Source organism: Porites lutea, chromosome 5 (assembly GCF_958299795.1).
Source record: "Porites lutea chromosome 5, jaPorLute2.1, whole genome shotgun sequence".
Taxonomy (NCBI): domain Eukaryota; kingdom Metazoa; phylum Cnidaria; class Anthozoa; order Scleractinia; family Poritidae; genus Porites; species Porites lutea.
Genome location: NC_133205.1, coordinates 11,797,270 through 11,818,648, shown reverse-complemented (window position 1 = coordinate 11,818,648; position 21,379 = coordinate 11,797,270). Strand labels below are relative to the sequence as shown.

At 38.7% G+C, this 21,379-nt stretch overlaps 2 protein-coding genes and 1 long non-coding RNA gene across 3 annotated transcripts in view; all 3 read right to left on the bottom strand.

Annotated features, from left to right (window-relative positions):
- The window catches only part of LOC140936248 (uncharacterized), a 47,314-nt gene that overhangs the window by 19,486 nt on the left and 6,449 nt on the right, over positions 1–21,379 (bottom strand). Inside the window, exons 5-8 of the mRNA XM_073385683.1 lie at positions 19,945–20,091; positions 9,949–10,085; positions 9,653–9,716; positions 9,328–9,415 (exon numbers count right to left, since the gene is read on the bottom strand). Of these exons, the coding sequence (XP_073241784.1) occupies positions 9,328–9,415; positions 9,653–9,716; positions 9,949–10,085; positions 19,945–20,091 (436 nt within the window). The remainder of the gene's footprint in view (positions 1–9,327; positions 9,416–9,652; positions 9,717–9,948; positions 10,086–19,944; positions 20,092–21,379) is intronic.
- LOC140936250 (uncharacterized) lies at positions 3,118–3,400 on the bottom strand. The gene is made up of 2 exons (XR_012165367.1): positions 3,319–3,400; positions 3,118–3,218 (listed from the first exon to the last, which is right to left on the bottom strand). It is a non-coding gene; the product is annotated as an uncharacterized lncRNA (long non-coding RNA).
- LOC140936243 (uncharacterized) lies at positions 12,833–15,960 on the bottom strand. Its single transcript, XM_073385676.1, has one exon. The coding sequence runs from the start codon at positions 15,742–15,744 to the stop codon at positions 12,850–12,852; it is 2,895 nt and encodes a 964-aa protein (XP_073241777.1). The 5' UTR covers positions 15,745–15,960; the 3' UTR covers positions 12,833–12,849.

Sequence of the window (21,379 nt, the reverse complement as noted above, 5' to 3'; positions counted from 1 at the left end):
ATGAAGTCCAGCGGCGCAGTTTATGAAGCTAGTTTATGCACGTTTGTATTAAGATTTGACTGAGACACTGATCTGACCTCGTATGAGGTTTGATATAAGCTTAAGCTTACAGAACTTTAAAAAGCCTTTAGTCGATATTAATTCACCTTAAATAGAAAGAAAAAACTTTCCGAAGAATATTTAGTTATAATTTTGGCTGTAGAAAGAAAGCTTTGAACGATTTTCTTTTCGTGAGTTCATCTTTGAAAACAGCCAACACCGGGAAACCGGCGGCTTAAAACATACTAGTAAAGACTTGAGGATTCTTAGACACACTTAAATACTTATTTGTTTTCGTGAATGAAAATTGTTGTCTCTGTAAATGTTCTATCGAATTATTTTTCTTTATTGATTTTTGGTAGTCTCAAAAGTGTAATTTTCATCGCTTTACCGTTTGTTTTCAGGCGTTCATAAACATCGCTCTCAGGAGTACTCAAAATGCCAAGCGTATCAAACGCTTTTTAAGATTACACATCGTTATAAAACCGTTAATAAAAAATAGACTCAATAAATTCTTTATCACGTTGAAGCGTAACTCTTTTAAAATTTCTTCGCAAATTTGGCGCTTGTTAAAAGTTAGAACCGGCTGGCCGTATAGGTGATTTTGGAAATTTTTTGAACGGTTTCGCTAATTAAAAGTCCACGCGTGCATCTATGGTCCTGAATATTGAATGAATGCAATTTGCCTTGAAGTATTGTGAAATACTGCATTTTGTACGAGGTCTGTATGATAAAAACAGCGCCTCATAGTACTCTTTCTCCTCAGATGTGGTGTATAAAAAAAATAAAAGATTGGTTTGCACGCACCCAGATTTATTGGCAAGAATTTGTAAACTTGTCGAACGCAAAAAATTCGGTCTGATTTGTTTTCCAAGAATTTGTTTTGCACGCCTTATCTACTGTGATCAAGAGCCATCATTGCTCTTAAATGTGACCGAAGACTATTTTTTGGGTGTACATATAAGGCTATATCAACTGGATACAAAATTTGTTTCACTCCAAAATCACTTAGCTTTTCCCTCAAAAGTCACATGAATGTGCCCTTACGTTAACTGATTTGTGGAATACAAAATTATTGTTTGATTTAAGTTATAAATTTATCAATGGGAGCTTCGCTTTTAGCTGTGGCTAAATATATATATTAACTTTAATCCACTTATTTTTTGACCGAAATCTCATGATGTTTTGTTTTCTTCACGCGCGCGCTAACGCAATTTCTAAATTTAACTAGAAAGTTCTTTCTAACGCAAGCTAGGGCACACGCAAAAGCACCACACAATTTTGTTGTTAAAAGGTTAAGGTGATTCCCTAGTTTTGCACTGCGCATCTCTTACTGCGCATAACAAGATGGCCGCCGTAAAAAAGAGCATGTGAAGTAATATTATTAAAATGAAGTTGACTGAAGAGAAACGCTATTGGAATTTTTGCTTGCTGTTGTTTCTTGCCGAGGTGAGACTCAATGTGTTGGGAATCTGCATAACGTAAGCAGTACGCGTGTTGCTGAGTTCGACCTCCTCTCGGAGAACCTCGATAGTGGATGTTTAACTTGTGCTTACTCACTTTGATTTTCATTTAAACACTTTCTTTATCACATTGTGTCCTAAATGTGATATCTCGATGTAAATTCTGTAAAAACGGATTTTTTAATACTTTCTTCCCCCTTTCACATACATTCTATTTTGAAACTCGCCCCAGTCCTCTCTCAAAAATCGGAGAAAATGTGTTTGGTGCGCACTTTGTGCAGCTCTACCGCAAAAACGAGTACGGTGACCCCCATTTTTTATTTCATGATTCTAATAAGGACAGTGCTTCCTTTCGATGAGAAAGAAAATGGCACAAATCTATGTTCAGTTTTTTGGCAATTTTACTAAATTGTACGGATTGAGCCATCACGGGTCGAAAAGCGCGCGTCCAATTTAATTCTACTTTGGAGTGTAAAGTAAAAACAAGGGCATTAAAAGGCATTTTTCTGGTACGTAAGTGGATAAACAATACATTAAAGTCAAATTCTGAGTGATGTCACATGCATCATCGAAAAAATCTCTCCTTTTTGTCTAGTTTTGCGCTGCCCGCGGTTTTTGTAAAAGGGTCCTAAATAGCCGTATTTGTCAGCAATGTGACGTCAAAACGAGCACGGTGACCCCCACTTTTTATTAATTTTTTATCATCTTCTTGACTTGTTACATCAGTGTACCAAGTTTTAGCTAAAATCTATGTTAGGTTCTTTTACTATGGAATCACCTTAAGTCTTTTGTGTTTGCAGTTAGTTGACGCAAGTTTCTGTCAATTCCGATTTCAAAAAGCCAAGAAGCAAGTTTTCCTGGTTCAAGTGATTTTTAAGGACATCACCAAGGTAAATATTTACGCTACATTTCTTTATTTAAGTAAGCGCTTTGTAATTTTACCCTTTAAGACCGATTTTTTTGCTGATTGTATTGTAAGATCAAGATTTTAGATTTTACACACGACATCCTTTAACGTTACTTGTAAATTAATATTTTTAAGTTTTTCCCTAGTTTACGAACTAGTTTTGGAGTTGCCCTTTACGTAAAAACCTCACACTGTTACAGTAACTTCTGTATCTGTTTAAGTGTAAACCTTTTTCTATTTTTAACGTAACAATGAATTTCAGACGACAATAGTGTATTTTTCCGAATACCCTTCCATACAAAAAAAGCCTCACCTTCCGTGTTTTCTATAACAAAGATTCTAATTTCTTTATCGGTAGTCTGTTAGGTGCACGATCGCGTCGAGAAAAATGACTAACCTTATTTAAACTAGAAGTTCTCATTGAGAAGGGAAGTGCTGCCGTGAGTTGCGATGCGAATAGGACACAGACAGTATGTAGAACAGTTAAACATATGAATTTTTTTCTTAAAGTCAATAACATAGAATTATGATGCACTGAGTAAAATACAAAAAATGAACCGATCACAATGACAAATATGCTTACATTCAGATACTGACTCGCCAGAGTTTCAACATGATTTTGTAATTCATTTTAACAACAGCAGTGGTGATAGACTGTTTCTTCATCGAACAATCATCGTGTACATGACGAGAAGAGTTGTGAACAAATAACGTAAAGACTAAAGGCCAAAACTTGTTTATTCACAGGTCAGGTAGACGTACAGTACACGCCGATCACAACTTACAATCCTGATTTCCGAGATAACAATCTGTGTGACAAAAAATACTCGCTATGACTAATCTTGAAACCTAGCATTAAAAAAAAAAACGAAAAAATGTCCCGTACAATAGTTCTTGAACTGTTCTTACCGTTTAGGCTGTTTAAAAAGACAGCAAACATCCGATGTACTACAACTTCTGCACAGATCTTAAACTCACATGAGAGCAAAACAAAATGGCGGGTTGCTCTGAAGAGAAAAACAGGCGCGGCAGCTAAGGACTTGCTGATTGGGAACCATTGAACCATCGAACAGGACAACTCGGATTAATATTAATCGGATTAATATTAATCCTAATGATTTTTATAATCCAGTAATAGATTATTATAATCCAGTAATAGATTATTATAATCCATTACTGAGGTTTGAGCCGTGCCTTGATCAATTAGGATTACTATTAATCTTATGTTGGATTAATATTAATCAGATTAATATTAATCCTAATATTAGATCCAGTAATAGATTAATATAATCCATAACTGAGCTTTGAGATCAGGATTAATATTAATCTGATAAATATAATCCCACATAGCTCAAATTTGTACAAGTCTCAATAAAGAAAATATTCTATTCTAACCACGACGAATTTGCTACTTGTGCTAGTAGTTTGTGAACAAAACTCTTAATTACATTCAGTCAATAACCGCACTCCTTATTATACGTTATTATATTTTAGTAGCAGAAGTCGGCAGTTGTCTCAGCTCTGCTGGTAATACAGTTGCAACTGAATTTTTTGCAGGGCCATGAAGATTTTTAACGTATAATAAAAAAAATAACAAAGTGAAAGGGATGTCAGTGCGCACATCATCAAAGGAAATCCTGAATCTTTTCCAGTTATTTCTAAAAGACTCAGTCTTTCTGAGTTTGATCCATAGAGATAGTTATTTCCCAGGGAGCATTTCATGATTTAGACCGTCTGCGTATATGCTGGACTTTAAGTAGGAGTTTGTGTTAGAGGACTGGGTTTCAGGATTGGTGTCATAGAAGGAGCCATTGTTATTGATGGGTTAGCTGGTGGCATCCAAATTCAGAAATTCAGAAATTCATGTTCATAGTCGCCATCGTGATATGCCAGCTCCAAACCTCGAAACAGTTAGTGTCTTTGGGATTGTCGCGATTCCTACGCAGCTGGTAGTTATTCCCTTTCTTAAGGTCCCCTTTCATGTAAAAACACATGCCCACCGCACGGATTCGCTAGCCCAGAGGCGCTTGTTCCTTTTCATTTACTTCTAGGCTCAACATCGCTACCATCTCTAACATATGCAAGTGATCATGTGACTGATGTGATCAGTGTTATGTCCCGTCAGTCCCTTGTTCAGCGTGTAATGTCTGCAGTTTGTCTGTCATAGCTCTGATCTGGATTATTATAGAGATTAATATTAATCCGGATGATTATTATTAATAATAATCTAATCCTTCCAATTTTTGCCGTGCCTTAATCTATTACTGGATTATAATAATCTATTGCTGGATTATAATAATCTATTACTGGATTATAATAATCTATTACCGGATTATAATAACCATATTATAATCTATTATTATTATAATCCACGGATTAATATTAATCTGAGTTGTCCTGATCGAACCATGGAACCATAAAAATCTCAAATCGCTCAAGAATATGGGTGCTGCCGGCTGATGCCCGGCAGCAACCAACGGAATTGTAAGTTCCGTTATAAATAAATTTCCCACTACGAGATCTCAATTCAACTTCTTTTATTTCCTCCACAACACAATTTTCCTTCTGTACAACTAGCTCATTACCTTCTCTTGTCGTCGCCTCGCTACAATCAAAACACTCTAACACAAAACTTGCCGATAATGCAAAATCCCGACGCAGAGCATCGCACATGTACCGATGGAACACGAGTTACAAGAACAACAATAACACATGTAGAGTCACCTCTACGACAAACGGTAAACGTAAATTTGTATACCGCGTGACCAAATTTCCCCTCTTTTTGTCGCTTACCGTTCATTACTTCTACATGAAACTTAGCACTTTCACGCAGGTTTTATAAATAAGAATTGTTTTGAGTGGTAGTTATCGGCTCATTTCCTATTCCATTTTTGCTTATTCGAACACTGAGATATCTTAGAAGACAGACGTTGGGTGAATCTGACGTTTACCGTCAGTTTTAAACGTGACTCCAAATCTATCTGATTTTGAGAGCTGACACGTGTTAAAAACTTACTGCCGATACTGTCCATACTTTGATCGTTCCATTATGCTCAAAGAATATATACCCCCTTATATTCACAGTCTAGGCGATTACGGTCTAGTGTAAATGAAAGCTTAACAAATGTGCGGTAGCTTACAGCACATTAGTACCTCCAGGGTGTCCAAAAAAAAATAGGAAAATAGGAAACTCAGGATTGAGAAAACAGGAGAAATAGGAAACTTTGCATTAAAAAATAGGAGAAAAATAGGAAAATCAAAAGTACTTTCGTCGACAAAGATAGCTTCCCTGCACTCCATAAGGGTTATAATAAAGGCTACGAGTCCTCAGATTCTATGTTCACAGGATTTAGATCAACTTTCGTGGCTAAGAAGGAGTGAAAATCATCAGTAACGTTTAGTTTATTGGCTCTGTTACGCTGTATCAAATCGGAATGATATGACTGACTACAGGTCGAGCGTGGTTCTATAGTCAAAGGTGATCATATGGAAATCCCCTTCAAGTTGACGGCAAATCTTTCAAAAGCTTTGAAGAGTGAAATTTTTTAGGATAGAAATTTCTTACGATTGAGTTGTCATTGAAGGATATCGAAAAAAGTCCTTTGGAAAGCTTTCCTTCCATTAATCTGCAATCGGTGGCTGGTTTAGAATATGGTTGTTTGAGTCAAGAGACCGCGTAATTTTAAGTACGGAACCGGGCTCTCCGCGGTGTATGCAAAATGACGCTGGATGATTTATCTGGCCTGTGTTGTGAGAGGACAACTTGATCCTGTTTTCAGTTTCAAAGATGAACATAAAAGCGAGCAAGACTTCAAAATAAAATATAACATGTACAGTTACTGAAATGCAGTTTCAGTGGGCTATGCAAAATATTTAACAATTATTCCTCGAGCCCGAATGGGCTCTGAGTCAATAGCGGCCGAATGGGCTATTGGCTCAGAGGAAATGAGGGCGAGAGGAATAATTGTTTTTGTAAAATCCAACTGGTTGGTCAAAAATATCGAGAATAAAAAAATTTTACCTAGTTAAAGCTAGACTTTAATCCTTTTTTGCCGCCAAAAAGCCCGCACTTTTCGCTACTAGTGGGCTATAACATATAGCCTAGTAGTAGCTCAACCAATCAGAACGCAGCACTGATAATAGACCAGTAGTTGGATTTTACTAATATTCAATAGTCACGAGGACTATAACACTTCATACAATACATGCAAGTGCACGAAAAAATTATACAAAACGTAACAAAAAAAAATGTTAACAGAACTCTCATAGGCAATAGAGGTCATGGAAAGAACAATGCAACTGTCATTTTTACTAATATTAGAACAACAAAGTCAACATGCTACTTGCTTTATCATAAATTTCACTCAAAAACACATACAACTATAATTCCATTTTCAATTTTGTTACAAATTTTGGCTTCACCAGCCAAAAAATAGGAAAAATAGGAGGTTTTAGTCTAAAAAAGGGAGAAAATAGGAATAGGCTCAAAAAATAGGAACTGGACACCCTGCCAGTGCAAAAAGTAGTCCTCCTGTTGGAAGGCGTGATCAAAGACAAATTCTAATGGCAATGTTTGAAGCGCAGAGTGAAATTATTCATGACTATTACGTCACTTTTAGGATCATAAAGAATTTGGTGAGAGTGTAGCTACCGCGATTAGCTGCGCGTTTAATTGCTTTAACCCACTTTTTTTTTTATCTGAAATCTTATGATGTTTTGTTTTTCACGCGCGCACTAACGCAATTTCTAGGACATCACCAAGGTAAATATTTACGCTAAATTTCTTATTTAAGTAAGCGCTTTGTAATTTTATCCTTTAAGACCTTTAAAGCGGATGAAATATAAGTATTTTCAGTATTTCCACAATCGTATATGTAATTTACTCTTACCTTTATCTTAGTTCTCACGGTGTTTATTGAAGTAAGAGGTTAAGACAAATAAACATCAGTAAATGAACTAGCGTCACCTAATCACTGGAGCAATAGCGACTAAGAACCTGCGTTTTCCCAAGTTAGCCGAAACAAATTCTTAGTACATAAATGTTAATTACCACACATTTAGGTTATTTAGGTTCTTAAAATAGTGATCATATTTTCTGAAGAAAAAAGTACATTGTAGCTCAGAGTATTAAGTGGTATTCAGCTCATTCCTTAGGTTGGAGTAATATGGCACCTATGTCTCCAAAGAGGATCCTGAAAGTTGACATATTTCCCCAAGGACACAGAATTGTGGTGGAGTTTTTAGAAAATAAGTGCCTGTTTCAAATTTTAGGCTAAATAGTTTTTTGTACAAAGGGGGGCGAATTTTTGCCTAATATGTTCTTAAAAACCAATTTCTTAGTCGCGGGTTCTAACTGTATGTGTCACAGTTCAAAATTAAACTCAGGTTAAAATTTTCAACCTACAATCCTATAGAATCTTAACATCGTAGGGATGGTGAGAGAAAATTTATCTGTAGATACATCCTTTACAGCCAAAACGCAATTTTTCGCTCTTTAGTCACAGTACTCTCTTTGAAATGGAGAGAAAGAAGAACAAGATAATTTTTCCTTACTGAATCAAGTGAGTACTGTTGTATTCACTTTACGGAATGGCCTTTTTGACGCACATTATTTCAAATGCAATTGCTTTTTGGTTGAAATATACCTTAGCCGTGTTTCCTTAATGAATTTGTAGCGAATATTGATAATACACTGTGTTTTTGCGACCGAGTACTGCTCGCGATGCTCGAAACACTGTGCCTGACCAACTTCCGCTGAACTCGGCTCCAGTTTAGGGGAGTGGGCCTGATATGGCTAATCAGGTAATTTCCCTGTCAAAACTTGCTATGTTGAGGAAATAGTTTCAAAGGTCATTATTATTGCATGTGATCACCTACTTGTCTCCAAAATGCCTAAAAAGCGTAGGAAAAATGCAGACAACAGACTTTTTCCCCAAAACCAGACAATCCTGGACAAAAGTGCTTGGGACAGTACTGTAATATTAATATTTTTCTGTCATTTCTCGGTTCCCTCTGAAAACAATGCATCCTCTTTGAAATTTTCTTGCAGTTCTACCTCCCCTTACCCTATAAAAAGTTGAAACTCGGAAAAAATTCTGGATACACGCGTCCAACATTGTTTGTGGGGTGAGGGGAGGGGTTGGACCTGTGTGAATTGGAAAACGCCCCAGAAACGCAAAAGTGTCCCATGACTTTTGTCCATGATTGTAGGTTGATTCTCTATTTCCTTTGTCTTCTAGCCCTTATTATTCATTACCTGTGGCTTGACGACAAAGGAAATAGACCTTTTTACCGATACGGCGGCCATATTGAATTAATTCGATTTAAGGAGTATTATAGGATGCCCAGGGGGCACGAACACATTCAGTTCGTATTTTCGAGCGCTTTTCGGGACATTTTTTCTTAAAGTTTTCTTAGAACAAGATTGTAATGGGAAAAAAGATCCTCGTGCCGTGTTTTGATGTAATAATGATCGCCTTTTACCCGAGAAATATACAGTGAAAGACCATATTTCTAATACTAAACAAGAAAAAGGCGATCATTATTACATCAAACACGGCACAAGGATCTTTTTTTCCCATTACAATCTTATTTTAAGAAAACTTTAAGAAAAAATGTCCCGAAAAGCGCTCGAAAATACAAATGAAATGTGCTCAGGCCCTCTGGGCATACTCCTTAAATCGAATTAATTCAATATGGCCGCCGTATCGGTAAAAAGGTCTATTGAGAATTTACCTAAAGGGTGTGGGTTAAAAAATTTTAAGCTGAATATAATTTGATCTGTAACATATGCACACTGCAACTGAATCCCAGTATGGAAGAATAACCAAAAAAATTTTTTGTTATTATTTAGTCAGCTTAAGTTGTGTAACTAGTGTCACCTATTTCATGAAAAGAACAACATTTTCGAGTTATTACCTTGGGCTAAAGTGTCAGACTGGACATCTCCATCATAATTTTTTGCTGCCCAAACAAAACCACCAGGTGACTTCAGGGCATATGCCACCTACAAAAGCATACCATAACCCAAATTTGACTAAATACACTGAAAAGCTAAAAAGATGTGTAGGAATAAAGAATGGGGGAAAAACAACTTACTTATCACATGTATGTGGAAATAAATAATTGACATTCTACTAGTCAAAGGAAACTTTCGTTGTTTAGGGAAAACCAGAACCAACAAGTGCATACAACCTGAGCGTAAGGATCTACAGGTTCACTATCAACCAGTAAATTCACTCACCATGTCATCAATAAGCCGATGCTCATACCAAATTCCAAGATCTTTAAACTGCTGTTCATAACTCCTAAAAAGCAATAAAATCCCCAATATGTATTTTAAACTTTTGCACAAGATATCTGGGTTTACCTCGGCATAAAATATTGTGAACGTTTTCTTTGTTTCCCACCTTTTATTTTTCTAGGTTCTAATGTGTTGGTATTTTTGTTTTCTTTGTTTTATGTCAACCATGAGTTTAACAGGTTGTTACACTGAGGCTGAGCCAGATACAACAACCTTATCTAAGAGCCTAGCTGTACCTTTGATAGATCTCTTCAAAGATGTCCTTAAACCGGCCATCATACTTCTTAAGGATGGTGTTCTTGGTGCTCATGTACAGAGGCCACTCCTTGTTCAAGGCATATTGAAAGCAGCTGTGAGCAAAATCTCTAATAGACTGAGAAAAAGAAGACTACTGTAAGTTACTGCAGAGTCTTTTACAAAATTATTTCCTTTTATTGGTTCATGCAGAGCCAAAAAAAAATCGTAAAAATTTCCTCAGAAGTCAACAATTTTCGGCCCTGGCGTACGCTACTAGTGTACACAGCTAAAGATCTCACATCAATACACCGTATTCATAAATGGCGACCGCACGGAACCGCCTGGTTTCGAATGCATGAATGCGAGGCTTGGTATGCCAGAGAATGCAGACTTGTATTTTATTTAGGCTTTGTGACTAAAATTTCTCATAAAATATTGTTCAAATCATCGATATTTTTGGAGGATATACGCAGAAAATCGTTTTCTTAGTCACTAAACGGGATATCCTTGAGTTAACTAACGATTTCCAGCGCGGAAAGGCTGAGAGATGCCGACAAATTGCTGTGTGCCGCTCTGTACGAAGAAGGACAAGCGGGACAAGGAGACGGGTGAAAAAATTTCTTTTTTTCGCTTCCCAGAGGAAGAAAACCTCAAAAAGCAATGGATTCATGCTATAAGGAGAGAAGTTAGACCAAATTTTTCAATAAACGAGGGAACCCGAGTTTGTTCGAGGCATTTCAGGGGGGAAGATTTGCAGAGAAGTCTCAGTGGAAAAGTTAGCCCCAGAACAGCTATTATGAAATTATTAAAACTTGGATTGCATTGATATTTGGTTAGAAACTGAAGTTTAAGAACAGCTTTCCAATGAATATTTTTGTTCTGGCTATATATAACACTGAAATGTAATGAAAATATAAAAAATATGGCTTAAAATGGGACCACTTTTGAACAATGCTCATAACATTTACAGTGTAACCTCAAGTACTGTTGGATTTCTCTCCTTCCAAGGCTGCTGCCTAATGGGCGCCTGCCTACGATTTGCCCCTGGGTGACCAAAATTCCAAACATGGAGCCTGCAAGGCCGCCTAAAACTTACGATTCTCAGGCCAACATCCGGTGAACGAAACGACAGAATTCCCTGCTCATTCTGCACTTTTGAAACGAAAACGTAAAATGTTTGGTCGTCGGCAGGAGGCAAAAAAAAAATTTCCTCCGATAAAAGAAAAACAAACAAGCTGCTTGTCTTGAAATTCGCTTCTGTGACTTCTGCTGTGGTGCAGTTGAATTTTCTCGTCTGAAAATGGCGTCGAATGAATTGAATATTCTTAGAAAAGCCTTCAGTATTAAAATCACAACTTTTCCCCCAGCCTTGTAAAAACTTTAAGGTGGCTCGACTGGATTTTTTAGGGGGGGGTACCTCCCAAGTTTGAACGTCAACTACGTCGGCGTGAGTAGAGATATGGAAAAAAAGTTACCACAGCTGTATTATATAAAGATGAAACTTTCTTATGATCTGGGTTTTCTTGCAATCGGAGTCACCATAGCAACGTAATGACGCCATTACGTTTTTCATTTATCTTGGTGTTTCTCTGTACCAGGAGTTTTTTAAAGAAATCGCTTAAGGGAGTATGTACCTGTTATAATTGCCCCAGTTTTGGCAAAGTTTGAACAAATTCTATGAGAGCGTTTTGGAGATATTTTGAAACGAAGTTTTAAGAATCATAAAAACAGTGAAATAGCATACTATCCACAAAATTAGCTAATATTCTAAGAAAATGACAAGCTTTGGAAACGCGGCTTCATCTCATAGTGGTTTGATACCATGGAAAACTGCCTTCCAAAAAAGATGGGAATTGCTCTGGGCGATCGCGAGAAAGAAGACTTTTATTAACCCGCATTCAGCTGCTTTTGTTACAGTTTGTATACGTAATTTGGTCCATACCTACAAATTTCGCATTATTCCAAAAACCGCTCGATAAATTTTTTTATAAACTTGACAATCTAGAGATCATTTGTCAATGAATACACCCTGCAAGTTTCAAGAACATTGAAAACAGGGAAGGCTTTTAAATAGGGCCTCCAAAAGAAGTAATTTTTCCCCCAGATTTGAGTTCACAAGTGAGCGTCCTCATTATTCATTGGCATTGTTTTCAAGTTTTATATGCACGTGCACAACTAGCAAAAAAGATAAATTTGCATTTAAAAAAACTCTCGATTACTTTCCGAAGAAATTTCCCGAATATGCTAATAATTGGCTTGTGTCACGGATAGCAGTGACAGCCGAAACAGTGAACGTCACGACTCATCGTGTAGGATACAAAACTTATACTTATCTTACTCGGGTTGTTTGTTGCAATCGGCTTGTCATCCATATTTAGATATTCGCATCAAACAACTTATCATTGTCTCTGCTCTTTTTTTAATGAAATTCATGTTAGCAATGTTCTTTCTTCATGCAAATTTCAAGTGAAACACAGCTTGCTTAAAAGGAGGGTGTGATTGACAAAGTTGGTAAAAATACGTTCACAAACTAAACGAATAACGTCCGCGTACCTCCTAAGACATGTAACATGCTCGTTTCGAGGATTCTCTGAACGAATAAAAGTAAGCTGAATAACAACAGCTACTGTAAAAGGAAAAAGGAAATACAAATTCTTTGGAGTTACTTAATTTTCTGTTTTCTTTTAGCAACGTCGGTACATTCCGATCCAATTTTCATTCTTTTAATTAATTACACGAATAGAGTAGTTACAAACAATTCTTTAAAGTCTAAAATAATAACAAGAGCCATTTAGTTTTCGTGGATGTAATAATAATCTACTTAATGGTACCTTTTAAATTACCGAAAACATGCTGCAAAATAGAAAGTGGGACTTCGGGTAACTGACACATTCATTCATTTAAGAACGCCTGTTTGGAAAAAAGTTTACGATTGCTGAAAGAATTTTTACGTTCTTGGTTACTCTTGGCTTACTGGCTTTGTCTCCTATTTCTTCGAACGCTTCTGGTAGACCTATCACTGCTAGCAGAGCTTTGGTACCACCCCTTCTGTAAACGTCCTCCATTGTTGTCAAGTCAAGTCCGGCCTTTCCCAACTTCTCCTTCATGCCTTCAGAAACCGGCAGTTGATGCAGAGTTGTTTTCCGTGCTCTGGCCTCCTGTGAAAACTTCATTTCTTCTACGAATGCAGCTGCCGGGGAAGAATTTTCAATGAACTTTTCAGGTGTGACTTTCAAAGGCGACTGAAATAACACTAGAGATAAGGCGGCAGCATCTTCCGCGGCATCATGTGCGTCAAACGTTTCCTTGATTAGGCACTCATAAAGGTCAGATAAGGACTTGCTCTTGCAGGATTGCAATGGACTATCTTTCTGTTTCATTTCCTTTGAAACAATTTTTAAAGAATCCACAAGTAAAACATTGATGGAGAGAAACACTCTAAGTAAATTGTTCCTTTCAAGTGCATTTATCAGAACACAGAAGTCAAATTTATCTCCATTATGTGCAATTAGTACAATCCTGGCTGAGTGAGAGTAGTGTTCAAGATAGGAGCAAAAATCTGTTAGACCCTGTGTCTGTGATACGGCTGCCAGTTCAGTCCCCCTCCTCATCAACGTTTTTCGGCCATTTCGAAAGTCTACGCTAATACCGTGCACCTGCGTCGCCGCCTGATTGATAATTTGACGTTCTGGGAAAAGGTTTTCAGAAAATGACTCAGTTTCCACATTTGATGGGGAGCATGAGATTTGAAGTATTTCAGACTTCCGTTCAAGCCCCGTTGTCTCTAAGTCCATTGACAAGAAGAGGTAGTTGTGTGGAGAGGTAGGTAATTCGGGTATCGTTCCGTTATTCAATTTAGGAAGGGGCTCTGTGAAACCTTGAAACTCCTCCTTAGTAAGACTTGCTTTAAGATCAGTCATAGTTGCATTAGTAACAACATAGTTTTTGTCGGTTTGCTGCAATCCAATACCGCTTTGATATGTCACTCCCTCACGTGCTTCGACTGAATTTTTCCTTAGATTCCTTTTCTTTCGGGAGTTTCTTCTTACCCTTTTAAACTCCTTAGTTGTTTTCCTTTCGGCGTTCCGCTTCCTTTGGCTTTCCATTTTTCTAGTATACTCTTCTGTAACAGACATACCTGACAAACCCATTTTTTCTGCGGCAAGTGTGACGTAGCTATGCCCTTCGTTGAACTGGGCGATTCCCGCTGCGGTTCGAAAGTCGCTACTTTCAGACCCTCCGTAGTGCCTGATTTTTGGGGCTTTAGAACCAACCACGCTGTTAACGCATTCATTACGCTGTGACGAGCCACCAGGGGCTAGCTTCTTTGCTGATTCCTCAGACATAAATGGCCGAAGAGCATCTTCAAGCACCGCGCGCAGGTCTTCGCCCTTCAAATCCTTCCCCCCGGGAAGATCTCCGTGCTTATAACCTTTTGGATCTTTTTTGTAGCCACACCAGGATGCGCTGCACTTATTGTGATCTCCAAATGCGTGAGGTACTATGGCGGAAAATCCTTCCATTAACAACAACGGCTGGCCCTTGTTTTGGTTAACGCAATAAGTGAAGCACCTCTGAATGTAGGATATAATATTCGGTGTCAGGCCTTTCACCTTCCCTTTTGCTGCGTATAAACGCGTTCCTAGCGCCCGACTTGCATGATTTATGTCACTCCATTTCTCGATATCGTAGGTAACTAGCGTTTTTAGATGACTTTCTGTGGCGCTGTCATCATCCCCCACGTAAGTAGTGTAAGCTACACCACTGCTCAATGCACCAGAAAACAACTCGACAGCTACGTTAGCCTCCATGCTTTTGGAAGAGCCTTGGTGGTTCTTGCGGCAATCATGTGCGACTGCTTCCTGATTCTTTTTTTGCGCTTCAGCACAAACCCGACAAATTGTGTTACGAGTGGCATAGCTGATGACTTTGCCGGTCTGCAAGCCTACTGCTGTTCCTACTCCTGACGAGGAATCATGACTACGGCCTCTTTTTCTCCAACCCATGTCGTACGACACACCCACTTTTACGACTTCTTCTTCCCCAGTTGACGATAATCTCTTCTCTTCATCGTTAAATCGTTGACAAGACTCCCTGGCCACTTCTTCTACTGCCTTTCCACTTTCTCGCTCGCGGTTTTTAAAGTTACTCGAAGACAGAGACGATATTCCAATCGTTGAAAGTAGTCCCGAGTAATGGGCATGTCCTATTCCAGAATGAAGTGCGCCTAGACCTGCGCGAGAATTCACGTCAAAAGTTGGGGGACCTCTTTTTCCCGTTCGATGATGTTCTGCTGGGCGAAGAATATTAATGTGATCACAGCGGGCACATTTTACTTTCATGACTGGGCACACTCCTTCGTTGCGAACGTTGCAACTGTTTCTCAAATCTAGGAGTCCTTCGTGACAATTCATACATTCCTCCAAAGCGGTTGTTAACATTTCCAGATTCACCACGTAAGACTGATTCATATTTGGAACTTTATGATATGGCAAGGCAGATCTTAAGGTCGGTCCCTCGGGAACACAGGCTGCTGATTTATTTTCACTGGAATCAACATCAACTCGGTCCCTCCAGCGATATTCTCTCATAGATTTACACTGCTCATTTCTCAATAGTCTGCCTCGGTAATTGTGAGGGAGATCATCATTTTGGTTGGGAAGATTCTTCTCACCATTCTGTCGAAAAATAATATTGAAATTAGGAAATGACTCGGAAATTTTATTTCTGTTTGTTTTCTGTGCCACATTAAGAAAAGACACCATAAACACACTAAATAAATGGAATGGAGCCATACCTGCGTTTCACCATCACTTGAACTAGACTTTTTTCCTCTACTGTTGTTTAGCAGAATAGCTGCTTTTCTTTTTCTGGACTCAGAGACCCTTGGCATGACTGCATCACACAGCGTTATAGCGTGACATTCAGTGCGTAATATTACTTCATTTCTTTACCCGGTTATTAGCATATCCCGAAGATTTTTTCGGAAAGTAACCGAGGGTCCTTTTTGATGCAAATTCTGTTTTTTACTAGTTGTGCACGTGCATATGAAACTTGAAAACAATGCCAATGAATAATGAGGACGCTCACTTGTAAACTCAAATCTGGGGGAAAAATTACTTCTTTTGGAGGCCCTATTTAAAAGCCTTCCCTGTTTTCAATGTTCTTGAAACTTGCAGGGTGTATTCATTGACAAATGATCTCTAGATTGTCAAGTTCATAAAAAAATTTATCGAGCGGTTTTTGGAATAATGCGAAATTTGTAGGTATGGACCAAATTACGTATACAAACTGTAACAAAAGCAGCTGAATGCGGGTTAATAAAAGTCTTCTTTCTCGCGATCGCCCAGAGCAATTCCCATCTTTTTTGGAAGGCAGTTTTCCATGGTATCAAACCACTATGAGATGAAGCCGCGTTTCCAAAGCTTGTCATTTTCTTAGAATATTAGCTAATTTTGTGGATAGCATGCTATTTCACTGTTTTTATGATTCTTAAAACTTCGTTTCAAAATATCTCCAAAACGCTCTCATAGAATTTGTTCAAACTTTGCCAAAACTGGGGCAATTATAACAGGTACATACTCCCTTAAGCGATTTCTTTAAAAAACTCCTGGTACAGAGAAACACCAAGATAAATGAAAAACGTAATGGCGTCATTACGTTGCTATGGTGACTCCGATTGCAAGAAAACCCAGATCATAAGAAAGTTTCATCTTTATATAATACAGCTGTGGTAACTTTTTTTCCATATCTCTACTCACGCCGACGTAGTTGACGTTCAAACTTGGGAGGTACCCCCCCTAAAAAATCCAGTCGAGCCACCTTAAGTCGCTATATCATAACATGATACCGATAAAAAGTCGTCGTAATGCGTGAAAAAAGCGCAAGGTTTCAAATAACACGTGACATATGGCAAAATAGCGACGTCGTCAATTTTTAGGCCCCTTCAAGACTCAGACAAACAAACAGATCTTCCGTATGAGGAATATGAGAAATGCAGGAGATGGAAAGGTTTCTTCGAGTGCTAAATCCACAGTTCTTACAGAAAACGACGATGTTCTGAGTTCTAAGTTTGAGAGCGAACCTGCAAACTATACCGTTGAGCAACTTAAACGCCGGCTTAGTGTAGGGGTCTCAAACAGGCGGGAAAAAGGGAAGACTTACTCGCACATGTGAACAACTGTCTCAAGAGCGGAAACCATTACATTCTCAATCCTAGTATAGACGATGGGAAATTTTGAAAGACAGGAAAGCTGAAAGTCTTGAAACTAGTACTGAGACCATGCCTGACGTTCCACTTATTCTGAAGACTAGTTGGAAAAGATTTCCTTCCCAGGACTTACCTTGGTTATTCAACTACGGCCATGTTTATCGTTGTCCCTAAATCTTCGCCATCTTTGCCGGGGAGCAAAATGACCACCAAGAGGATGAAGACAGAGAACTTACAAACGGAACTGGACACATGACAGACAAACCAATTTCTAATGGACATAAGTACATGGACTTGGGTTTTGTGCATGATATGGCAGATGGACGATGGTCTTGGGGTGGTTCCCGCTTCCAGAGTTGCCATGGATACCTCTTCTCTGCTTATTGCATTTGGCCCCCACTAACCTTTAAGGCACCTGCTCCCAAGCTCATCATTAGCGATGAGTTTAACTCTCACTTGGAGATCATGTTAAAAAACAAGGAGCAGTAACAACCATACTGTGTATTAGCCAGGAATGCATGTGGGATAAGGGAAAGAAGAGAAATAAAGACCCTCAAAGGTTATCAAATCATTAAACTTTGCCTAATCTGTGCCTAAACTGTACACGAGTTGCTAAAAAAGTGCGCCAGTTTACTTTCATTTTCCTGTCTTTTGCTGCGGCTAGGCTCAAGCCTTACACTTCCTATACTCCTGATTGTATTGTATTGTGTTTGATCTGAGTAATTTTTTTTATTCGTAACAAATTTTGTTCTTTTTCCCAAGTCAGGTTACAAACATTTTCAAGACAGTGGCCATGAAATGTGCCTTGGCAATATTTATAACGTGCCTTGACTGTTCTTAAAGTGTTCCTAAACTGTGCCCATGCATGTTTTTTTTTCCTGTGCTTTGGCACAAAAACTGTGCCTTCTCTTAACTGCGAAATAGTGCGTACATTTGAAGGCACCGTTTTACGCTCGTGTACACCAGTAGCGTGTGCAAGCTTTTCTTTTAACAGCGTTGTCTTTAAACAGTAGCCTAATATGTTTTATCTTTTGCTGATTATAGTCGAAAAGATACTTATCACAACAATATCGAAACGTCCAATCCACCCTTTATTTTTCACTAATAGCACAATATGGAGGTCAGGGGGGATGAAAAAGACATGGTTGCCACGCCAACATATTGGAAGGAAGTATTAGTGTTGCATTGAACAATGCAGCCTTGAGACAAAAATAATGAGAAAGCGTCCTTGATGGCATGGGTAGAGAAGAAGTCACCAGGAAGACAGAATGTTACTCTGAAGACCAACGTGACTGATGTGCAGGACAGGCCCTCTTTGAGGCTCACTTAAATAGGAGAAGAATAGGGAATTAGTCTACCCAGTGACTACCTGCCAAACGTGCAGGAAGACTTGGCCCTCAACGAAGTACAGGAAATCACAGACAGCAAGGTAAGTAGCCAGTAGTTCACAATCAAAGGCACTGTAAGATCCACCGGACTCAAATTCTTTGAAATGTAGGTTTCCATTGTCCCTCAATGATCTGTTCAAGCACAGCTCCAACTGCAAGGTTGGATGCCCCCATGGTGATGCAAGTAGGTGCATTGGGGCGAGGGTACACAACATCATTGCTCCAGACAAAGTATGTTTATCCTGTGATAGAAGCTCGTTGACAAGAGGTGAAACTGTCAGCTGCCAGGGCCTGTTGCAGAGGCTGTAGGACCTCAGCACACCAAGGTAAATCAGTGGTAGTACAGTGTAATAATGAGGCCAACAAACTGGTACAATGCCTTCATGTCCTGACGAACTGTCAGGAAGGTGCAAACTGCCTCAACATTCTTAAGGTAAAGACCGATACCACTGGTGTTAATGGTATAGCTCAAGAAGTTCAGTTTGGATTTGCCAAAGTCACATTTGGTAGGGTTTATGACAAGCCTGTGGTCAGATAAGCATTGAAACAGTGCTTGAAGGTGTTGAAGGTTTTGGGCTGGGGAGGAGCAAGCAACTAAGACGTACATGTATCCAAGTTTGGATCAGGACATACATCATCAATAAACCACTGAAAGGTGTGAGTGGCATTTCGTAAGCCAAAAGGCATGATGCCGATGTTGTCCTCAGTAACATGGATCTGTCAGGCATGTACCAAGTTGATCTTGATAAAGATGGTTTAAGCACCAAATTGGAGGCAAAATCCTTGATGTGCAGGCCAGTGGGGTAGGCGGCTGGCTTGGGGATGTCATTCACCCTACAGTCATCCCCACAGGGAGCCATTTCCTTTGGAAAGCATGTGTAGCGGAGAAGCCCACATGCTGGAGGAAGGGCATAATTGCAATTATGATTCCCATGTTAAGAAGTTTATTGAAGTTGGCTTTGGTAAACAATGCTTCGGCTTGAGCGAGCTTAAGCTTGGGGGTCAGACGGCCAGGAATCTGGTAATTTGAGCATAACAGCGTGATTGGTTGAAGTCAGTTAGATAGCTTTGTTAGGCATGATCAAGTCAGAGTCACCAATTTAGCATGATGGGGAAACAAATTGACACTAATACATCTTACACAAGTCCTTTTTATTTCACAACTTGAAAAAATGCACAAGATCACAATTAGGGGACCGTGAAATTGGAAATGCCCCCTCTAGGAATGCAAATATCATCAACACAAAGGAATCTAAGAATCAACATAGGTTTAAGAATGTTTAACATGGATTTAATTTTGACTGTGACATTTACACAGTGTACCATGAAATGATAGGAATTAAACCTGACCATTGTTATTTCTTAAGTTCAGCACAATGAAGTGCTATTTTAAATACCTCATCAGTGTTATACATCCCCATGGTAACACCACCAGTGCCAGTGAACTCAAACACCTCCGTGGTGAGCTTGCCACTCCCATCAGCTGGAGCAAAGGAGATTTCAAAAACTCCTGGCCCATTTACAACAAAATCTCTTGCGCGGTACTAAAAAGTAACAAAGACAAAACCTGAAATAAGTTAATTGGACACTATCACAAGAAGGAAACCAATAAACAATGTTTGTTACATCAGTCTTGGGACACTAGCTTTTCTGGGCGTTTTCTAATTCACACAGGCCCAACCAATGCCCAAACAATGTTGGGCACATGTATCCACAATTTTTTCAGACTTTTAACTTTGTATAGGGAGGGGGGAAGGAGAACTGCAAGAACATTTTGAAAAGGATGCACTGTTTCATAAGGGAACCCAGAATTGCAGAAAAACATGAATATTGCATTACTGTAGTCCCAAGGACTTTTTTCCTCGATTGTAGGTAGCACATGTTCTTTAAGAAAAAAAAAAGAGAAAGACACTGCTCCTCAGAGACACCTGGTATATTCCATGGAGATTAGGCCATGGTTGACGACTACAGTGTTTTCAAGCCAGTTTTTTCCTATGGCACAGGTTAGAAATCATTGAATAACTTAATAAAGGTAATGTATTAACAGATAAAACCTTTCTACATGTAAATTCATATTAAGGATGAATGTCACTAAGGATTGAGCAAAATTGGAAATGGCCAAACAAAACCTTCCCTCATACTTATTGTGTGGTTAGTACTTCAGATGAAACTACTCACTGTGGCATGTTTGACTTCAAACAAAAATGTGCACTGGGCATCAGGGGGGAAGTTTGGGTCACAAATTGCATTTTTGGGGACAATTTTCTCCTTGAAAGTTGAAGTTTTGTTGGGTAAATATTTCAGAAAGGAGACTAATAGTTAAAAATCTGTTAACACGATTGCAAAATATATGAATAGCATGAAATGATTCACAAAGGGTGAAATATTACATCCTGTTTCGATTTTGATCTAAATCGGAATACTAGTAAGAAAAAAATGTGTTCAAATATGTATATTTTCTAGCATTGTCAAAAATGTTTGCCCCTTGTAAATGACAATGAACAGGGATCGTCGGGGGGGGGGGGGGGGGGGCTAGAGAGAAATTGATAACATTTTTATTGAGACGAAGGATGATAGTTTGCTATCATGTAAACAGTTTTTTAACTGTTAGTATCCTTTCTGAAATATTTACCTAACAAAACCCCAACTTTTGTCCCCAAAAATGCAAGTTTTGGCCCAAACTTCCCCCCTGATACCCAGTGCACGTTTTTGTTAGAAGTCAAACAAATGCCACAGTGAGTAGTCTCATCTGAAGTACTAACTACACACAAAGTATGAGGGATTGTTTGTTTGACCATTTTCAATTTTCTTAATCCTTAGCGACATTCATTC